General features: G+C 54.1%; 1 protein-coding gene across 2 annotated transcripts in view; it reads right to left on the bottom strand.

The window, feature by feature from the left end:
- Window positions 1–3: 3 nt before the first annotated feature.
- The window catches only part of Cdhr2 (cadherin related family member 2), a 42,753-nt gene continuing 26,220 nt past the window's right edge, over window positions 4–16,536 (bottom strand). For both annotated transcript variants that reach the window (XM_040272673.2, XM_040272672.2), the window contains exons 13-32: window positions 16,064–16,219; window positions 15,818–15,979; window positions 15,577–15,638; window positions 14,747–14,990; window positions 11,962–12,201; window positions 10,035–10,104; window positions 9,081–9,686; window positions 7,778–7,849; window positions 7,381–7,430; window positions 5,578–5,729; window positions 5,329–5,437; window positions 5,156–5,244; window positions 4,643–4,711; window positions 4,461–4,538; window positions 4,305–4,365; window positions 4,099–4,223; window positions 3,488–3,601; window positions 3,327–3,407; window positions 2,984–3,041; window positions 4–246 (exon numbers count right to left, since the gene is read on the bottom strand). In XM_040272673.2, the coding sequence (XP_040128607.2) occupies window positions 109–246; window positions 2,984–3,041; window positions 3,327–3,407; window positions 3,488–3,601; window positions 4,099–4,223; window positions 4,305–4,365; window positions 4,461–4,538; window positions 4,643–4,711; window positions 5,156–5,244; window positions 5,329–5,437; window positions 5,578–5,729; window positions 7,381–7,430; window positions 7,778–7,849; window positions 9,081–9,686; window positions 10,035–10,104; window positions 11,962–12,201; window positions 14,747–14,990; window positions 15,577–15,638; window positions 15,818–15,979; window positions 16,064–16,219 (2,736 nt within the window). In that variant the 3' untranslated portion in view covers window positions 4–108. The remainder of the gene's footprint in view (window positions 247–2,983; window positions 3,042–3,326; window positions 3,408–3,487; window positions 3,602–4,098; window positions 4,224–4,304; window positions 4,366–4,460; window positions 4,539–4,642; window positions 4,712–5,155; window positions 5,245–5,328; window positions 5,438–5,577; window positions 5,730–7,380; window positions 7,431–7,777; window positions 7,850–9,080; window positions 9,687–10,034; window positions 10,105–11,961; window positions 12,202–14,746; window positions 14,991–15,576; window positions 15,639–15,817; window positions 15,980–16,063; window positions 16,220–16,536) is intronic.

Raw genomic sequence — 16,536 nt, forward strand, 5'->3', positions numbered from 1 at the left:
AAATAAGAGGCAAAGCAACAACATATATTATTATATCCAGGGTGGGGGAGATGTTGTTAGGCTGTCATGGGGCCTGTTCCCAAGAGGGCCAGGGGAGTAGGGCCTCCATCACAGGTCTGTGGTGTCCAGGCCGGGGTTGGTGAAGGACATTCCCTGTTGCTCTCCACTTGTGTCCACCTGCCTTCCTGACAGCACCACACTCAGGGGCTCTGGATCCTTCTCCGGTGGATTGTGCTGAGGCTCCTTCTGAGGGAAGAGGAAGGGAAGGTGAGATGACAGAGTGATCACAGACCCTCGGGAGGAACATGGGCCTTCATGCCCATGACCACATGGCTTCTCAGCTGAGGATGCCCCCACAAGATGTAGTTAAGATATCTAATGTCATCTAATCTTTGTAAAATACCTTTTTATTGGCATAACCTCTGTGTTTAGTGGAGATCCCTTTATTTCTGAGAGAGCTAAAAACAAAAGGGGGATTTCATTTGTGTGTTTGGGACAGAATGAGGCTGGAAACCCCCAACTCATCTTGGGGCCTCAATCTCCTAGGTATGTTTCAGAGTTGGCCGCGACCAGGGGTGGTACATGCAAGTGGGCTGGAACGGGTGGTGGGCCAGGGTGAGTTCTTTTCTGCCCTTTGCCCCACCAACAGAGCAGCATTCTGGGGTTCTGCGCAGTCCTGAAAAATGTCCAGTCCTAAAAAATGTTCAATCCTGAAAAATGCATCCTGTGCCGAGGAGTCAATCCATCTCGGTTCCTGCCACCTGCACCCCACAACAGACACCATGTTGAGCAAAGTTCACCCACTACCTGAAATGCCCACGAAAACCCCTTGAGGGAGGGTTTATATCCCCCATATTATGATGTGGGAACTGAAGCTCAGCAGACCCTCCTGGGCAGGAAGTGACAGAGAAAGCTTTGGATCATTGGTCTTTCTAGATCTAAAGCATGTCCTTGGATGAATCAAGCATCTCCTGCCACCCTCCGGGACATATCATACCCAGGTCCCACCTGTAGTTCATCATAGCACACACACTCCACTCCTGCCCTTCCTCTTTCCCCTCCCTATGTGACACAGTGCACACTTGTGCATCCAGCCAGTCACATGTGCCTCTTCACACATACACCCTACTGTGGGAGGACCAGGTCCCCAGGCTCAATCCTCTGCTGCCATCTCTACCCTACCCAGGACCCTCCAAGGGCTTTTCCCAAATTAGGAACTGCTCCAGTCTCTAGTGAACAGTGGAACATCTGTGGGGCCCCAGAGGGGCTAAGCATTCTGCCGATGTTCCACAGACCCTGAGCAGAGGAGCAGTGCCACCCAGGATAATGTCACCTATCCCCTTAGATCAGAGACCTGAGTTCTAGTGTGCTCCTACCCTGCAAGCTGTCTGACCTTGAGAGAGTCAGCAGCCCCCTCTGAATGGCAGTTTCCGTATTGGTAACCTGGAAAGACAGGATACACGACTTCTCAGGTCACACACCCTGTCTATCTGCCCATTTTTGGAGTTCTTGGGAAAGTCGTGCATCAGTCACAAGATTGATGGAAAAGACCCCCGCCTGAATCCCCACCCAGCCAAGGAAGCGAAGGAACAATGGCTCCTAAGAAGCCTCTGTGGCCTCCTGGGTCTGCCAGAGACCCCCAAGACCATCCATTCCTCAGGGCAGGGAATGAGGCCTTGGGCAGCTTCTCAGAAACTTAGCAAGCTCCTGCCTTCCCTGTAGCTCTTTTGCTTCAAAGTCTCTGTGAACTTGTCCCCTCCCTGCTCTAGACTCTCCCATAGGCCCAGCCCCGCCTCCTGGTCCCCTGACTCCACTCTCCTCCAGGGGTCAGCCTTGGCCTCCTCTGGGGGAGAGATGGGTGCCTAACACCAATAGGCAAGATCATTCCCTTGTTTCTCGTCCCCTCCGATATGTTCACTGGAGTTTTTGCCTCAAACTGTCTTCAGAGATGAGCTATGCCCAGAGGTTGCCTGGATGGCCAATCAATGCCCCCACCTCAGGGACCTATCTGATTGCCTGTATGCCAGATTCTCAGCACTGTGAGTGACATGCCTGGATCCCTGTGCAGCATTCTGGCATTTTAAAGTCCAAAAGACACTTTGGTTAACCAAGTGTTTCCAAGCAAGGAGTCCTCAAGGGAACACGGGGACTGAGGAGTGAGGGCAGGCTGGCGCTCTTACAGACAGAAACCAGGCTGAGCTCAGGATCTCAGGGGGCCTGGCCGTGGGCAGATGGTGAGTGGACACCTCTACCCACATCCACAACCTCACACCATTACAACTCAAATAGGAGAATTTCTATTCCGGGGGAAGAGACGAAGTAGTTCTTTTCGTTTCTGGATCCTCCTCCCCAGCCTACTGACTGGCTCCCAGGGTTCACAATCCTGCCTGTACATTAGAATCCCCTGGGGAAGCTTTGACACACACCCATGCCCAGGCTCCACCCTGGGCCACCAAAATCAGGATCTCTCCTTGAGACCTGGCACCCCTAATTTTAAAGCTCCCCGCAAACCCAGGCTGTAAACGCTTAACCAACTAATCCACTTAACAAGTGATGACGCTGCCGCGTATTGGGCCTCCCTCTCCTTGGTTAGACCATGTTTATTCATCTCCACATCCTTCCTCACCCCATCAGCTTTCATGTGAAGGCTAGAACAGGATGGAACTAGACTTCCGAGCACTTGTTTTAGGACCAGGTATTTTTTTATGGCTGCTCTTATTTAATCCTCACGACAGTTGATGTTTTGCTCCCCGTTTACAGATGAGGAAAGTGAGAACCGGAGCCAGGAAGTCATCTATCCAGGGTCACATGACGACAGGGATTGGATCTCATTCCAAAGCCATGGGGCTTCCCAAGGCCTGGTGCAGAGGAGTTAGACTGCCCAGGCCAGCAGCAGGTTCTGCCCACCCCTTTCCTGAAACCACCCCTTCAAAGAAGACTCCCAAGTCAGAAGCCCCAGGTACCAGCTCATCCCAGATCTTGCCTTGATTTTCTGATTGTTCCCGTCCAGGTCCACAGAGTTGTCATCCAGGGAATTGAGGCTAGGGGGAACGGGGATGGAGCTCAGGATTGTTGGCAAACCCAGTCCTTCCTATCTGTCGCCTCCGCCACCACTGTCTCCACTGCTGTCCCCACCACCACTACTGCCACCACCACCACTATCCCCACCTCTATTACACCACCACCACTGTTATGGCGATCACCATCATCTCCACCACCAGCCACCACCACCATCACAACAGTCACCATTACCACCATCACCAGCCCCATCACCATGATCGGCACCGTCACCAATAACCATTCTGGCCGTGAGAGGTGCTGCTCACCTCACATAGTCCAAGTCACTGGAGGAAGTGAGGTACTCGAGGCCCAGGTCTTTGGTGGGCAGGTTCAGCATGGGGTTGGCCCTGGAGAGAAGGTCAGGTCAAGTGGCCGTGGCCTTGGCCACCTCATGGGATCCCTTGCTCACCCCTGTACCCCTGCTCACCGCTCAGTGTTGTACATGTTGGTCCCGGGGATGGCAGACCCTGAGGGCAGCACCTCTGCTGCTGTCTTCCGGGCCTCCTTGGCAGCCTTCATGGCCCGAAGTTTCCGGTGGTAGCTGGAGGGAACCAGGAGGGGAGTCAGGCTTTGCCACGCACCCACTGAGTGCCCCCAGAGACCCTGAGATGTGGCCTCACGATGATCCTGGCTGGAGAGAGCCTTGGCTCCATCTTACAGGGGGCAGAAAGAATAGCTAGAAGCTGAAGGGCACACGGCCTGCCCATGGCAGGGCCTGAATGCGGCCTCGGTTGTGTCTACTAGAAGGGGCAAGGCCGTGGCTCTTATTAACCGCATCGGAGGTGCCGGGCACCTTGTGTGAGACACACTTCACAACCTTGGGTGCATCAAGAACTCTAGCATCATGCTCCTTCTGCAGAGGAGAAGCCTGAGGCTCTGGCAGAAGTGACTCACCCCAGATCTCCCCACAGGTCACTGGGGCTTGAACACAGGCATACCTGACGCCCAGACCCAAGCTCTTTCCATTCCCACCCTTGACCATCTTGGGAGGTGGGGCAGGGGGAGAGTTGGGGATGTGGAAGGGCATCGGAGCAGCACCTCTTCCGCATACACACAAGAGCCATGATCATGATCGCCAGGACCAACAGCAAAGCCACTCCCAGTCCTATGATGACACTGATGAGCACTTTGCCCTGGTCTTCCTCCTGGTTCTCCTGGGAGCCCTGGAGAAGAAGAGGGATGACGGAGGCTGTGGGGTCCACCCCCTCCTGCTCCCTGTGCGCCCTCTGCCCTGCCCCACTCACCAGCACCACCAGCCCCAGCCGCAGCAGCTGTGTCAGTGCGTCCTGGTCCTTCCGGATCATCCTGGCCAGAGAGCCCTCTCAGACCCAAGAGCCACGTGCACCCCCCGGGGGCCCCCTGCTCGCCCTCTGCCCACCCCCAAGGACAGCCCCACTCACAGGCTCAGCTCACTCAGTGTGAGGGCAGACCCATTGGAGAAGACAAAGTAGGCATCAAGATAGGACTGGGCTCGAGCCCTGGAATGGGACCGAGGAGAAGAACTGGCAGTCCAGAACCTTCTGCAAGCCTCTCTGGCTATTTCTTTCCTCAGCCCAACCGTGATGGGCCTGCCAGCACTCACCGAGCAGTAGACTCCACGTCCTGAATGTTCACAACGTAGACCGTAGTCCTGGTCGCCTGGGCAAGAGCCCTACAAGGAAGGCAGGTGTCACAAGTGCCTAGGAGAGGGGCCTTAGCCAAGGCCTGTGGCTAGAGCTCTTCCAGCGGACTGAGGAATTACGTGAATGAGAAGGAGGCACAGTGGCTTGTTGGTGAAGCTGATAGCACCTCTGTGCCAATCAGAAAGGGAAGCCCTTCCTCTAGTGCTTGGTGCCCAGGGTGCTCCCGTGCAGTGCGCAGCCTTCACAGCTGTCTCCACCTATAGCTTATTTAGGCCTCTTTCTGCTTTGGGCTGGGCATGCACTTCTGGGATAATGCAGAAAGGTGGTGCAGGGACAGGGACAGGATCAAAGACAGGGACAAGTCAAATGTGGGTCAGGACAGAATTGAAAGACATTGCATCCAAGTCTTGCCAGGGACCAGCCTCTTAGGCCCTCTTCTTAGCCGCAGCCCCTCCTGTGCTCCCAAGACCTACGCTTTAATCTCCTCCACGTTGGCGCCCACCTCCTCCTTTGGTGTGGAGAACTGCAGCCTCACCCGGTAACTCTGGTCCACAGTGAAGAGCTAGGGGACAAGGGTCGGGGAGGGTGAGGAGGCACTCAGAGGACTGGCAGAAGGCACCGGGCTGAGGTGGGGGCGGGCACTCACATTCAGGGTGACTTGGGCTTCCTGTGCAGGACCCACAGAAGGCTTATCCTGGGCCTGGACCGTCACTTGGTAAGTGCCTTGGAGAGTGGAATCAAGGTTGGTCACCAGCCTGTGGAAGGTGGGAGGACACAGCTCAATCTTGGAATTTAAGCTGGGGCCCTCTGTACACCTCCTAGGGTGGGGACTCCCTCACCGGAAGCCTCCCTCGCTCCCCCCACCCCTGTGCCTCCAGGGGCTGCCTGCAGTTACTCAATGCTGCCAGTAAACACAGTGGCCTCCACAGAGGTGACAATCCGGAAGAAGCCCTGGAAAGGGATGGTGGCCCCATCCTTAGAGATGAAATTCACTTGGAGGATGGAGAACTCAATGGCCCCATTGTTTCCTGAGTCATTGTCTCTGGCCTAGGAACAAAAGTGGGTGACATCTGAGGGCCAGGTCAGGCACCCCTCCATCCCCAGCAGGGCTCAGAAGCCCAGGAGGTCTGTCTAGGGAAGCTCCATCAGCCTTTCGGAGGCTACTCCAAATTAGCAAACACTTTTCTGAAGAGAGTGAGCTAGCTCTGCAAATCCAAGTTGGAATAAGTTTCCGCTCCTGCACCCTAATTTAACATATCACTCCCCAGAATCCCTCCCATGTAGAAGTTCTGCCTTTCAGCCAGGCACAGTGGTGCACACTTGTAATCCTAGCAACGTGGGAGGCTGAGGCAGGAGGATTGCAGATTCAAAGCCAGCCTCAGCACCTGGGCAAGGCCCCGTGTTTCTAAATACAAAATAACAAGGGCTGGAGAGTGTCTCAGGAGTTAAGTGCCCCAGTATAAAAGAAAAGAAAGAAGTTCTGCCGTTCTCCCCCAGCAATTTATACACACACACACACACACACACACACACACACACAACACACACACACACACACACACACACACACACACACACACACACTACACACACATATTCGTGGGCACAGAAATATTCAGCTTCCCTAAGCATTGACCGTACCCTTCCTTCTCTCTGTTCTCTCATTTCAGTCTTACTACTACAAATACAGATTTCCTTGGTGAACCATGAGTGCTCGAGGAGTGGGGCACAGACGTTTTTATTCATTCTAGTGCCTTTTGGAGAAAAATATAACTGACACACGAGGGCTGTGTGTTCACTGGCTTTTCTGTTCAGGATGAACAGCTGGTGGTCAAGTTTCAAACAGGAGTTGATTTAAGAAAAAAAAACCCAGTTCAAAGCCTGACTCTTCTCACAGCATCGGGCTTTAAGAGGCTGAAGGCTGGGAAACTGTTTTAAGGCTTTAAAGAACCTAGAGAGGAAAACTCTGGTCCCCATTTTATGAAAACTGAGGCTCCAATAGAGAGACTGTCCTAAGGGCCCCTTGGTTCCAAGTGGGGAAGGCCAGGCCTGGCACCCCCTAAACCATGTCCCTTCCACAGCATAGGGGGTGGCACCCAGATTCCACCTGCCAGGAACCACCAGCAATCTTTCCAAGGAGGGAAACTGAGGCCCAGAGGAGCATGGCAACTGTCCGTGCCCAGGCCCTGTGGGCCTCACTCCCCCATGAGCCTCACTCCCTGTGGCCTCACTCCCCGTGGACTTACTCCCCGTGGACTTACTCCCCGTGGCCTTACTCCCCGTGGCCTCAGTCCCCGTGGCCTAGCCACCTCTGATAAACATATCCACAGCCAACACAGAACAAATTAAAAGCATTTTTATCATTTTGCTCGGGACATAATTTCTCTAGAAGGAACTCGTTTAATTTATAATTGGCTATGATTTTTCTTTCCTACTCAAGAATTCTGGTACAGTCAGAAATAAAAAGAAAAGTCTAGCCTGAAACGTGATATTGATAGTCATGAAATTTTTATGAGTACTAAATTGAACAATTAGCGAAATGTGATCCTATCAATGAGGCAGGTGTTGGTTTCCATTCTGGGATTGGCTTTTTCATCTGTTCAAACCCAGACATTTCCTTTCCAGTGTTCAAACGTTTTGGGAGCAGCTGACAAGCCTGAAGGGCTGCGTCCCATGTCCCCTGGGGCCAAGGACTTACCCGGACAGAAGCCACCTGCTGGTTCGGTATCACAAGTTCTGGGATGATCACTGCAATGAGAACAGAAGTGGGTCAGTGGGTACAGACGGGGGCCCATCTGGCCCGATGCTTTGCCCGATCTGCCCTCAGCACCTCTGCCCGCGGGAGGCCCCACTGTGGCTACAGCGGGGCCAGGGATGGGCAGCTCCTCCACCTCCCGCTGTACAGATGGGGAAACTGAGGCCCAAAGAGGAGGTCCCCTCAGGGACCACTGTAGGGTGAGTAGGGTTGGAGTTCTTTTTCCCTTTCTAAGGTCTCTTTGAGGCCTAAGGAGGGCCTACGGGGACTGCCTGAAGGTCATTCCAGGGGGCCCAGGGGGCGGGAGGGGGTGTTGGTGAAGAGCAGGGGGGCTGCTTACCAAAAGTTTGATTATCAGGTAGGAAATAGGGTGCATTGTCATTCACGTCCTCGATGGTAATAAGGAGGCTTCCTGGGGAGACAAGGTCACCCGGCTGCAGGCTCTGGGCAAAGACCTGCCCCAAAGGTCCCGGGGCCTCAGTAAGTTCCCTTCAGCCTCCCTCCCACGCATCACCCCCATTCAGTCCCTTCCCCTGCTCCTGAGCTGGGATGCCCATGCAGCCTTCTCTGGCCTGAGTGACGGGGAGTGTCATTCCTGGACCTCAGAGAGGAAAAGCAGCTCATCCAAAAAACAGAAAGAGAGATAGATACATATGAGCTGAGGCTGGAGCATGGTGGCACTTATGCAGCAGAAGTGAGGCCCTGGGTTCCATCATAGAGAGAGAGAGAGATGCACTGGAGATGGAACCCAGAGCCTCTCACTGCTGGGCAAGTGAGATTATATATACATATGTATGTATGTATCTCTCTGTATAGATATAGATATGGACATCTATATAGATATCCATAGATAGATATAGATATCCTTATCTATATATAGAGATACATATACATGTATATAAATCTACACTATTTAGAAAGTAGTAGTACACACTAGAAATGTATATTATTAGTATATGTATGATTTTATATATATTTATATATTGCTTTCTAACTCATGTAGTTGCTTATTTAAACACCCATTCCATGCCTCAGTTTCCCCATCTATCAAATTGAGTAGACATCTGCTTCATGGGTTAGGCAGGAATCAAATGAGGATCTGCTTACAAGGGGCCTGGTATAGTTTTGGGCCCTGGTAAAGAGTCAACACATGCTAGTTGTTATAATATGATTATTTCTGCTGTTTGGCAGCAGTAATATCGAAGGTGGATAGGAATCTACATCTGCCTTGAAATATGCTGAACTTTCCATTGTACAGACTAAAAAATAACAGCAAAGGTCACAGGGGACGCGGCTCAGCGGTAGAGCACTTGCCTGGTGTGTATGAGAGCCCGAGGTCAGTCCCCAGTACCACCCACACACACATAAAAAAAAATAATTTGAAAATAAAAACACTAACGAGGCACCTGCTGTATGCCAGGTCCTGCACTACATGCTTTTTACGCATGCTGTCATTTCACATTCACGGCTGACCTGCTGTCCAACTCTACTGGACAGATGGAAAACAAACCCTGGAAAGGACTTTGCCTGGGACACCGCTAGGTAGGGCAGGAGGCGGGACTTGGAGCCAGGTCGTGGGGGTTCCAGCCCAGAGGCCCACCCCGTGGTCCTGAGCGGCAGCCCTGCGGGCCAGACCACCTTACCATCGTTGCTGTAGGCCTGGAAGCGGGGATCTGTGGTGCGGTCATAGGCCCGCACGACCAGCGTGACCAGGTCGCAGGCCTCGTAGTCGATGGCCTCGCTCTGATTGATGTACACGGAGCCGTTGGCCTCCACAGAGAACCAGCCGTGGCACAGGCCGCCCACGTCCACCCCAGCCTTGGTACAGATGACATTCACCAGCTGAATCTCCAGCTGGGCCTCCGTGTCCACGTCCCGGGCCACGATCTCAGCCACCTGGCCATGCTGGGACCCATTCTCAGCCACAGAGACGCCCCGGAGGGACCCTTCATCCAGGGTGGGCGGCTCGTCGTTCACGTCCACCACAGTCACGTTGACGCCCGCCGTGGCCTCGTGGTCCTGGGGGTCCAGGTTTTCAGCAGTCACTGTCAGCAGGAAGAGGGCCTGTGTCTCATAGTCCACGCTCCCATCTGAGGGCAGCCAGATCTGGCCCTCCGCCCTCCCGGGCCCCAGCACGGAGCCCCGGATCATGAAGTTGCTGGCACCGCTCCCCGACAGGCCGAAGCTGATGCGATTGTTGACCTCCGTCTGGTCGGCGTCCCAGGCCTCCACGACCCCCACCAGCACTCCTGTGGGCAGGGAAAGAGGTCACAGGGACCCTGAACTGGCCACTGGAGGCCTCCTCTGCCCCCAGGTCTCCGGCTCTCCCCGGCAAGCTCTCCCGGACGGCGTGGCCGTTGTGACGGTGACTATGCTATTTGGTGTCAGGAGTGGGATATCCACGTACACCCAACGACATTGTGCTCTTTCCTTTATGCTGCCTCACAAATCAGCAGAGTTAATGAGATGCCTACTGTATGCGGTGTGCTTAGCCCTAGATGTGACAAGCCCTTTACATCCATTTCATCTTTCCAGCCAACGCACTGCCCAACTCTGGGGACATCCCTGGTGCCCAGCCTGCCCTAGAGAGGACTTACCCGACTCCCTCTCCTTCACAAAGAATTGGTAGCTGGACTGGCTGAAGACGGGCACGTTATCATTGATGTCCTGCAGGTAGAGGGCGATGTGAGTTCCGGGGACCCTGGTGGACCCCGGGGTTCACCCGCCACATGTCCCACCTGAGAAGCCACAGACAGAGGATGGCCCCTCCTTGCACAGCTCGGCCCAATTCCTGATGGGTAAACAGGAAGCGGGCTTCTTCGAGGAGAGTGAAACTTGACGGTGTCCCTGTCACCTCCCCGGGGCCTCCGAGGCATGTGCAAGGCCCTCTGTAATTATTCACACGTGGCCAGGAAGCTCCATTTCCCTTTTGTTTCTGTGACCACAGCTCAGGACAGTTTTGACCCTGTCCTGAGCTGTGGTCCCCATGTTCCAGATGGGGACCTGGAACCAGAAGGCAGTTCCAGGTCCCCATCTGTGTCCCTGTCTGGCTCAGTGTGACTTCTCATTTCTGGGAGAGCTCTGCAGCCCACGCTCGCCCTTGTCCCCTCCCTCCTCCTGGGTTTCCTGCACTCATCTGACCCGGGGACACTAGCTCTGTGCTCAGGTGGAGCTGGGTCTGGGCCCCTGCGAGGGCCTGGTCCTGCCCTTGGACACTAGCTGTCCACTTGTCACTTGCCCTCTCCAGCCAGGCACCGCTGGGCCCTGACAGTGTGGTCTCAGCATGAAACCGTCTCAGCCTTCATGACGTCCCCCACAGTGTCCCGCACTTAGGGCCTCCCTGGACACTCGGGCCCTTCCCCAGGGCTGTTCACAGGTGGGTGACATCATGGGCCTTTGCTTTGACATTCAGTTTTCTATAACCACAGAGGGGACACTTGGAAAGCAAAGCACTTTCATCTTCAACTCGATATTTTCTTTCATTCTTTAATTTTTAATTGGGTCCAGTTGTGTTGCCCAGGCTGAAGTGGTCCTGCAACTTCAGCCTCCCGAGTGGCCGAGTGGCCAGGACTAAGGCCACGCTCCACCAGGTGATTTCCCAGAGGAGGCTTTGACGGCTCCATTCTCATGGTCAGCCCAACTCCCAGGAGCAGCCAAAAGCTAAGCCCTGAGTCCAGTCCCACTCCTTCTCTGCCTCTTGTGTGTCTTTGACCTTCCCAGGCCTCAGTGTCCTCTGCAAAATGGGGTAGCGGTATCCACTTCCTAGCAGGACTAGCTCCTAGGGGTGAAGGACCCACTGTCTTAGGAAGAGCAGTTCTTCATTTTCCCTTCTTTGTGGCCTTCCATAACCCCAGGAGAGCCGAGTCTAAATCTTCTGTTTCCCCAATATCCCTAGAATCATACTCTCTGACCTTTGTAGGAGAGTGATGATTCTCAGCCTGGTGGCACTCAGGACTATGCACTGCACAACCCTCGGGGGACCATCCACATCATTGCCATTGTAGAGGTGCACATTTGTCACAACCCTTTCCCAGAGGAGGGTGCTATGTGGGCAGGTGACAGGCTTGGAACCAGATCAATCATGTTCACATCCCATTCTGCAACCCTAGGCAAGCTATTGAACCTCTCTGTGTCTAACTGTCTTAATCAATAAAATGGTAATAACTTTGCAGAGCCCAAAGTGCAGTAGACACTCTCGATGCTGATGGGCCACTCTTTCTCTTTGCCTTTGGATCCTGGGGAAGGGAAGATAGGAAGGGTCCGGTAGGACTTTGGAATGATGATAAAAACTAGCGTCCACTGAATTCCTTCCCTGGGCGGGGCCTCTTAGGGACATTTTGCATTGATGGACTCAACTCATCTCCGTGCTGTTTTCATCCCATTTCACAGATGAGGAATCACTGGCCAGGGGAGTTGGGTGGCCCAGGGCCACACTCCCAGCCTGTGGGCTGGGGCGCTCTCCCAGGCAGCCCAGTGGCAACCTGCTGGGGGTCCCCAACCCGGCTCACTGAGCGGGGGCCTCACCTCCACATTGATGGTGACGTTGACGTCCGTGCTCAAGCTGGGCACACCGCAGTCGGACACCCGCACCGTGAGCACAATGCGGCCCTCCAGGGTGGGGTCGATGGCCTCTCGGTCCAGGGGCCCCCGGTTTCTGAGGAGCCCGGTGTTGGAGTCTATGGAGAAGTTGTGGCTGTAGGGGCCAGGCAGCAAGCTGAAGAGCAGACGGCTGTTGTTGGTGTCTGGCTCGTCATTGTCATAGGCCTGTGCAGACAGCAGGAGTCGGACGTCAGCCATGGGGTGCCCCTGAGCACCCCGCCCCTCCCCTGCAGCCTGGCCTCCCCCTCCAGCAACTGGGCCTGGAGCGACGGGGACGCTGGACAGACCCCCGACCTCAGTCTCCCTCTGAGGCTCAGAGCCACAGTCTGAGGGAGCTCTGAGGTCTGGGTGCTAACGTCATTGTGCATTCCCTTGGCAACGTTCACTGTGCATCTATTACAAGCCCGTGGCGTTGGGGGTAGAGCAGTGATCAAGACAGTTCCCTATGAATCCGAGATGCTACTGGGTAAAGGCCACGGGGAAGTGCACGACAGACATTCAAATATCAGAAAATAAAAGATTGTGATTTTCCCACGATGACTACTACAGTGCTATATTTTCTTTTCTTTTTTTTTAATATTTATTTTTTTAGTTGTAGTTGGACACAATACCTTCATTTTATTTATTTATTTTTATGTGGTGCTAAGGATCGAACCCAGGGCCTCATATGAGCTAGGCGAGCGCTCTACCCCTGAGCCACAACCCCAGCCCGAGAGCTATATTCCCAAAGAGCTAATTCTTCACCCAATGTGCGTGAGTGTGTGTACAGGTGTGTTCCTGACCTGCCAGGGTCCCAAACGCGTTTGGTTTGTATGCTGACTAAACAGGCTCATAGGATACAAGTTCTTCCATGCCACAGGTCCTTGGCACATGCTGTTTCCTCATCCTGAATGCCCTCTACCTCTGCCCTGACTGACTCTAGGCCCAGTTGAGGCTTCTTCTGGGTCCATCGTTTTGTTACCTCTAATATGGCAGAGATGACCCTGTGCCCTCCTTGAAGCTGAGAGCTACCCATGGGTTGGAATTATGGTGACTTCATCTCTGAGGACCTGAGGTCCAGCAAAGGAGCTAGGCAGAGTGGGTGCTCGGTAAATGCCAGGTTATTCTAACTTGGAGCCCATGTTTCCCCTCCTCCCTGCCCAGTTCCCACCTCCAGCCCTTTCATTTCAGTTCCGCTGAGATCTTGTTCATTAGAAGTTTCCTTCGTAAGCAGCCAGAGATGGCTCTTCCCAAAGCCTGACCCTGTTCATCTGCCAGGACTCACACTGGGCAGATTTGAAGTGCTTCTGCCCCTGTCCGTTTCTTGAACTCAGACCAGTTAATCTGCCAGGCACTTGTCAGGACTCACACTTCTATGCTTCTGCCCCATGGAGCTCAGAAGCCAGGAGGGGGTTATTGAGGAGCACTGAAAAGGGGGCTCCAGCTCCCAGAGGTCTGGGCGGAAGTCCTAGGGCTGCCATTTGCTGGCTGTGCAACCCTAGAAACCCACTTGACCTTTCTGAGCCTCAGTTTTCTTCTGTGAAATGGGAACCACTAGGGCAATGCTTGGCAGGTGTTCAGGAAGCCGCCCGGTCTCCAGCGAGACGGGAGGGCTCCGTGGCCAAGTGATTGTCATCCTAGGGACCTGCTTTCCCACTTCTCACCAGACCTGCTCTCAGAAAGCACAGGAGAAGCCTCTGAAATCCTCAGGACACGGAAAACGTTCTCCTCGGTGCTTCTCTGGAGCCTCGAGTGTTGTGCTTGGTTGTTGTTGCTGTTGCTTTTGGGGTGCTGGGGACCGAGCCCAGGGCCCTGTGCACGTGAGGCAGGCCCTCTACCAACTGAGCCACGTCCCCAGTCCTCCTTTAACCTGCGCGTCCTCGTTTTGTTCTGTTTGGGCTTTAGGAAGCTCAGGACTGACTTTGCCCCCACCGTCAGCGACCATTCCATCTCCACTTCGGGCTCTGCTCTTTGGGCTCTGAGTCCTACTCTCTCCGGGCCCTTTAACAATGCCATCCTTTTTTTTTTTTACCCCCTTTATTTCCTCTACTTTCATGGGGAGATCCCGGGGATTGAGCCCAGGGGCGCTCAACCACTGAGCCACCTCCTGGCCCTCTTCATGTTTTATAGGGAGACAGGGTGTCACTAAGTTGCTTAGGGCCTCCCTAAATTGCCGAGGCTGGCTTTGAACTTGCGATCCTCCTGCCTCAGTCTCCGGAGCTGCTGGGGTTTCGGGGTGCACCACCGCGCCCGGCTTCCTCTACATTGTCATCTTACTTTTTAGGTAATCCCTCTCAAGTCAGCACCGTGCACATGAAAGAGCAGCCTATTTTTGAGGACCTCTTTGCCTTATGCTGAGCACTTCACGTCCATTATCTCATTATCCCCTAGTGGGCCTGAGAATAAATATTATGATCATCTTCACTTTATGAAAACAGACGCTCAGGGCTGGGGCTGGGGCTCAGTGGTAGAACGTTTGCCTTGCACGCATGAAGCCCTGGGTTCGATCCTCAGCACCACATAAAAACAAATAAATAAAAAATAAAGATATTGGGTCCATCTACAACTAAAAAAAATAAATAAAAATAAAAACAACAACAGAGGCTCAGAGAGGCTGAGCAACTTTCTAGGGCCACATAGCAGAGGTCAGACTCTATCCAGGCCAGCAGGACCACCGAGCCAGGCTCGGTCCCTCCCCCGTCCCACCCACCAGGTCCAGGCCAGTTCATACCTGGATGGTCACGGAGACGTTGCCCGTCTCCTCCTGGACGAAGATGTTGTAGGAGCCGCTGGCCACCGGGGCATTGTCATTGACGTCCAGCAAGTTGACCTGCAGCGTGGTGGAGGTGGACAGGCTGCCGCCGTCTGTGGCCTGCAGGGTGAGGTAGTACACGGCCTGCCTCTCCCGGTCCAGCAGCGTGCCGTTTTTCACAGTCACTGTCCCTGAGTCTGGATCCACCGCAAAGACGTCGTCCCTGTTCGGGGTAGGGGCCAGAGGTAGCCAATAAAATGTCAAGATGCCCTCTGAAATTTGAGTTTCAGATAAGCAGTGGCACATATCTTAATACCTACTGTCGATCTTTCCAACATCCATTCTTATTAAGGTTTGGGTGTGACCTGAGTGTGTCCCCAAGTCTTTCGGTTCACAGCGTAGCCATGTGAACAGGCCTCGGGGCCTTTAAAACATGAGGCCTGGTGGGAGGTGTGTTCCCGGCCCCTCCGCTCCCTCTCATTCCCTGTCTCACCTCTGATCTCTCCCTCCGATACACATTTTCACCACAGTGAGGTCCCCGACAGATGCTGGTACCATGCTCTTAAACCTCCAGAACTGTCAGCTAATGAGACCTCTTGTCTTTATAAAGAATCCAGTCTCAAGTATTGTGTAATAATAATAGAAAACAGACTAATACACATTTTTTTAAATTATTGCTTGTTTTTCTGAAATTAAAATGTAACTGGGATCCCTACATTTTCTCAGGCTACCCTAGTCCCATGGTGAAGCACAGAGGTAGACCTGAGCCCCACTTGCCCCCCTGCCCACCGCCCTCCCTAAGACCTTACCCATTTCCTGGGAGCAGGCTGTAGGTGATGCGGCCCCCTTCACCGGTGTCTGGGTCAGTGGCCTATGAGGCAGAGAGACGGTGAGACATTGTTTGGATCCAATGGTACTTTCTGCCTAGCATGCAATTTATGGAAACAGGGCCCTCGTGCTTCCTGACATGATGCAGAGATTCGGAGTAGGGGCACGGTCCCCAGGCCCGCCCTTTTCTCTCCCTCCCATCCTGGCCCAGCCATCAGTCACCTGGATGCTGCTGGTGACCACAGAGCCCGTGGCGCTGTTCTCTGGCACACTGAGCACATACAAGTTCTGGGGGAACGTGGGTCTGTGGTCATTGATGTCTCGGAGCTGGATGGTCACCATGGCGACAGAGGAGTTCTTACTGACCGAGTCAGTGGCCACAACCTGAGGACAGAAGAAAAGGCAGCGACGATGCTGGGGCCTGACTGCCCTGTGGCCCTGACCCCCACGACCCAGGGCGCCCCTCACCTGCACCGTCATCTCTGTCTTTCTCTCGTAGTCCACCATCTCCGATTCTTTCACCAGGACCTGCACGTTGACGGAGCCTGCGGCCAACTCAGGAGAGACACTGAAGGCTCCTGCGTCAGGGCCCTCCAGGGACAGCAGGAAGGTGCCGTTTTCGCCCTGTAGAGGTGGGTGGTGTAGTAGGGATCCCTCGCCCCTTCCCACCTCCCCACCTGCGTCTTCCCCCCCATCTCTAGCTCCGGGTTCCTGTCTCCTGAAGCCCTGCCCAGGGAGGTCCCGTGTACAAGGGGTCCTGAAACAGTGAGGCCCAGGAGGCCAGGCTGGTCACTAGCATCTGCAAATGGGAGCTTATCAGATGAGGACTTCCCTAGACACAGCGGGTGCCAGACCTGGGATGGAGACCGAGCCTGGCCACACTGCCCTCCCTCCCATGAAGCGTTCCTCTCCGTCTCGCTAACAACCCCATCACCCCACCA

Source organism: Ictidomys tridecemlineatus, chromosome 1, assembly GCF_052094955.1.
Source record: "Ictidomys tridecemlineatus isolate mIctTri1 chromosome 1, mIctTri1.hap1, whole genome shotgun sequence".
NCBI classification, from domain to species: domain Eukaryota; kingdom Metazoa; phylum Chordata; class Mammalia; order Rodentia; family Sciuridae; genus Ictidomys; species Ictidomys tridecemlineatus.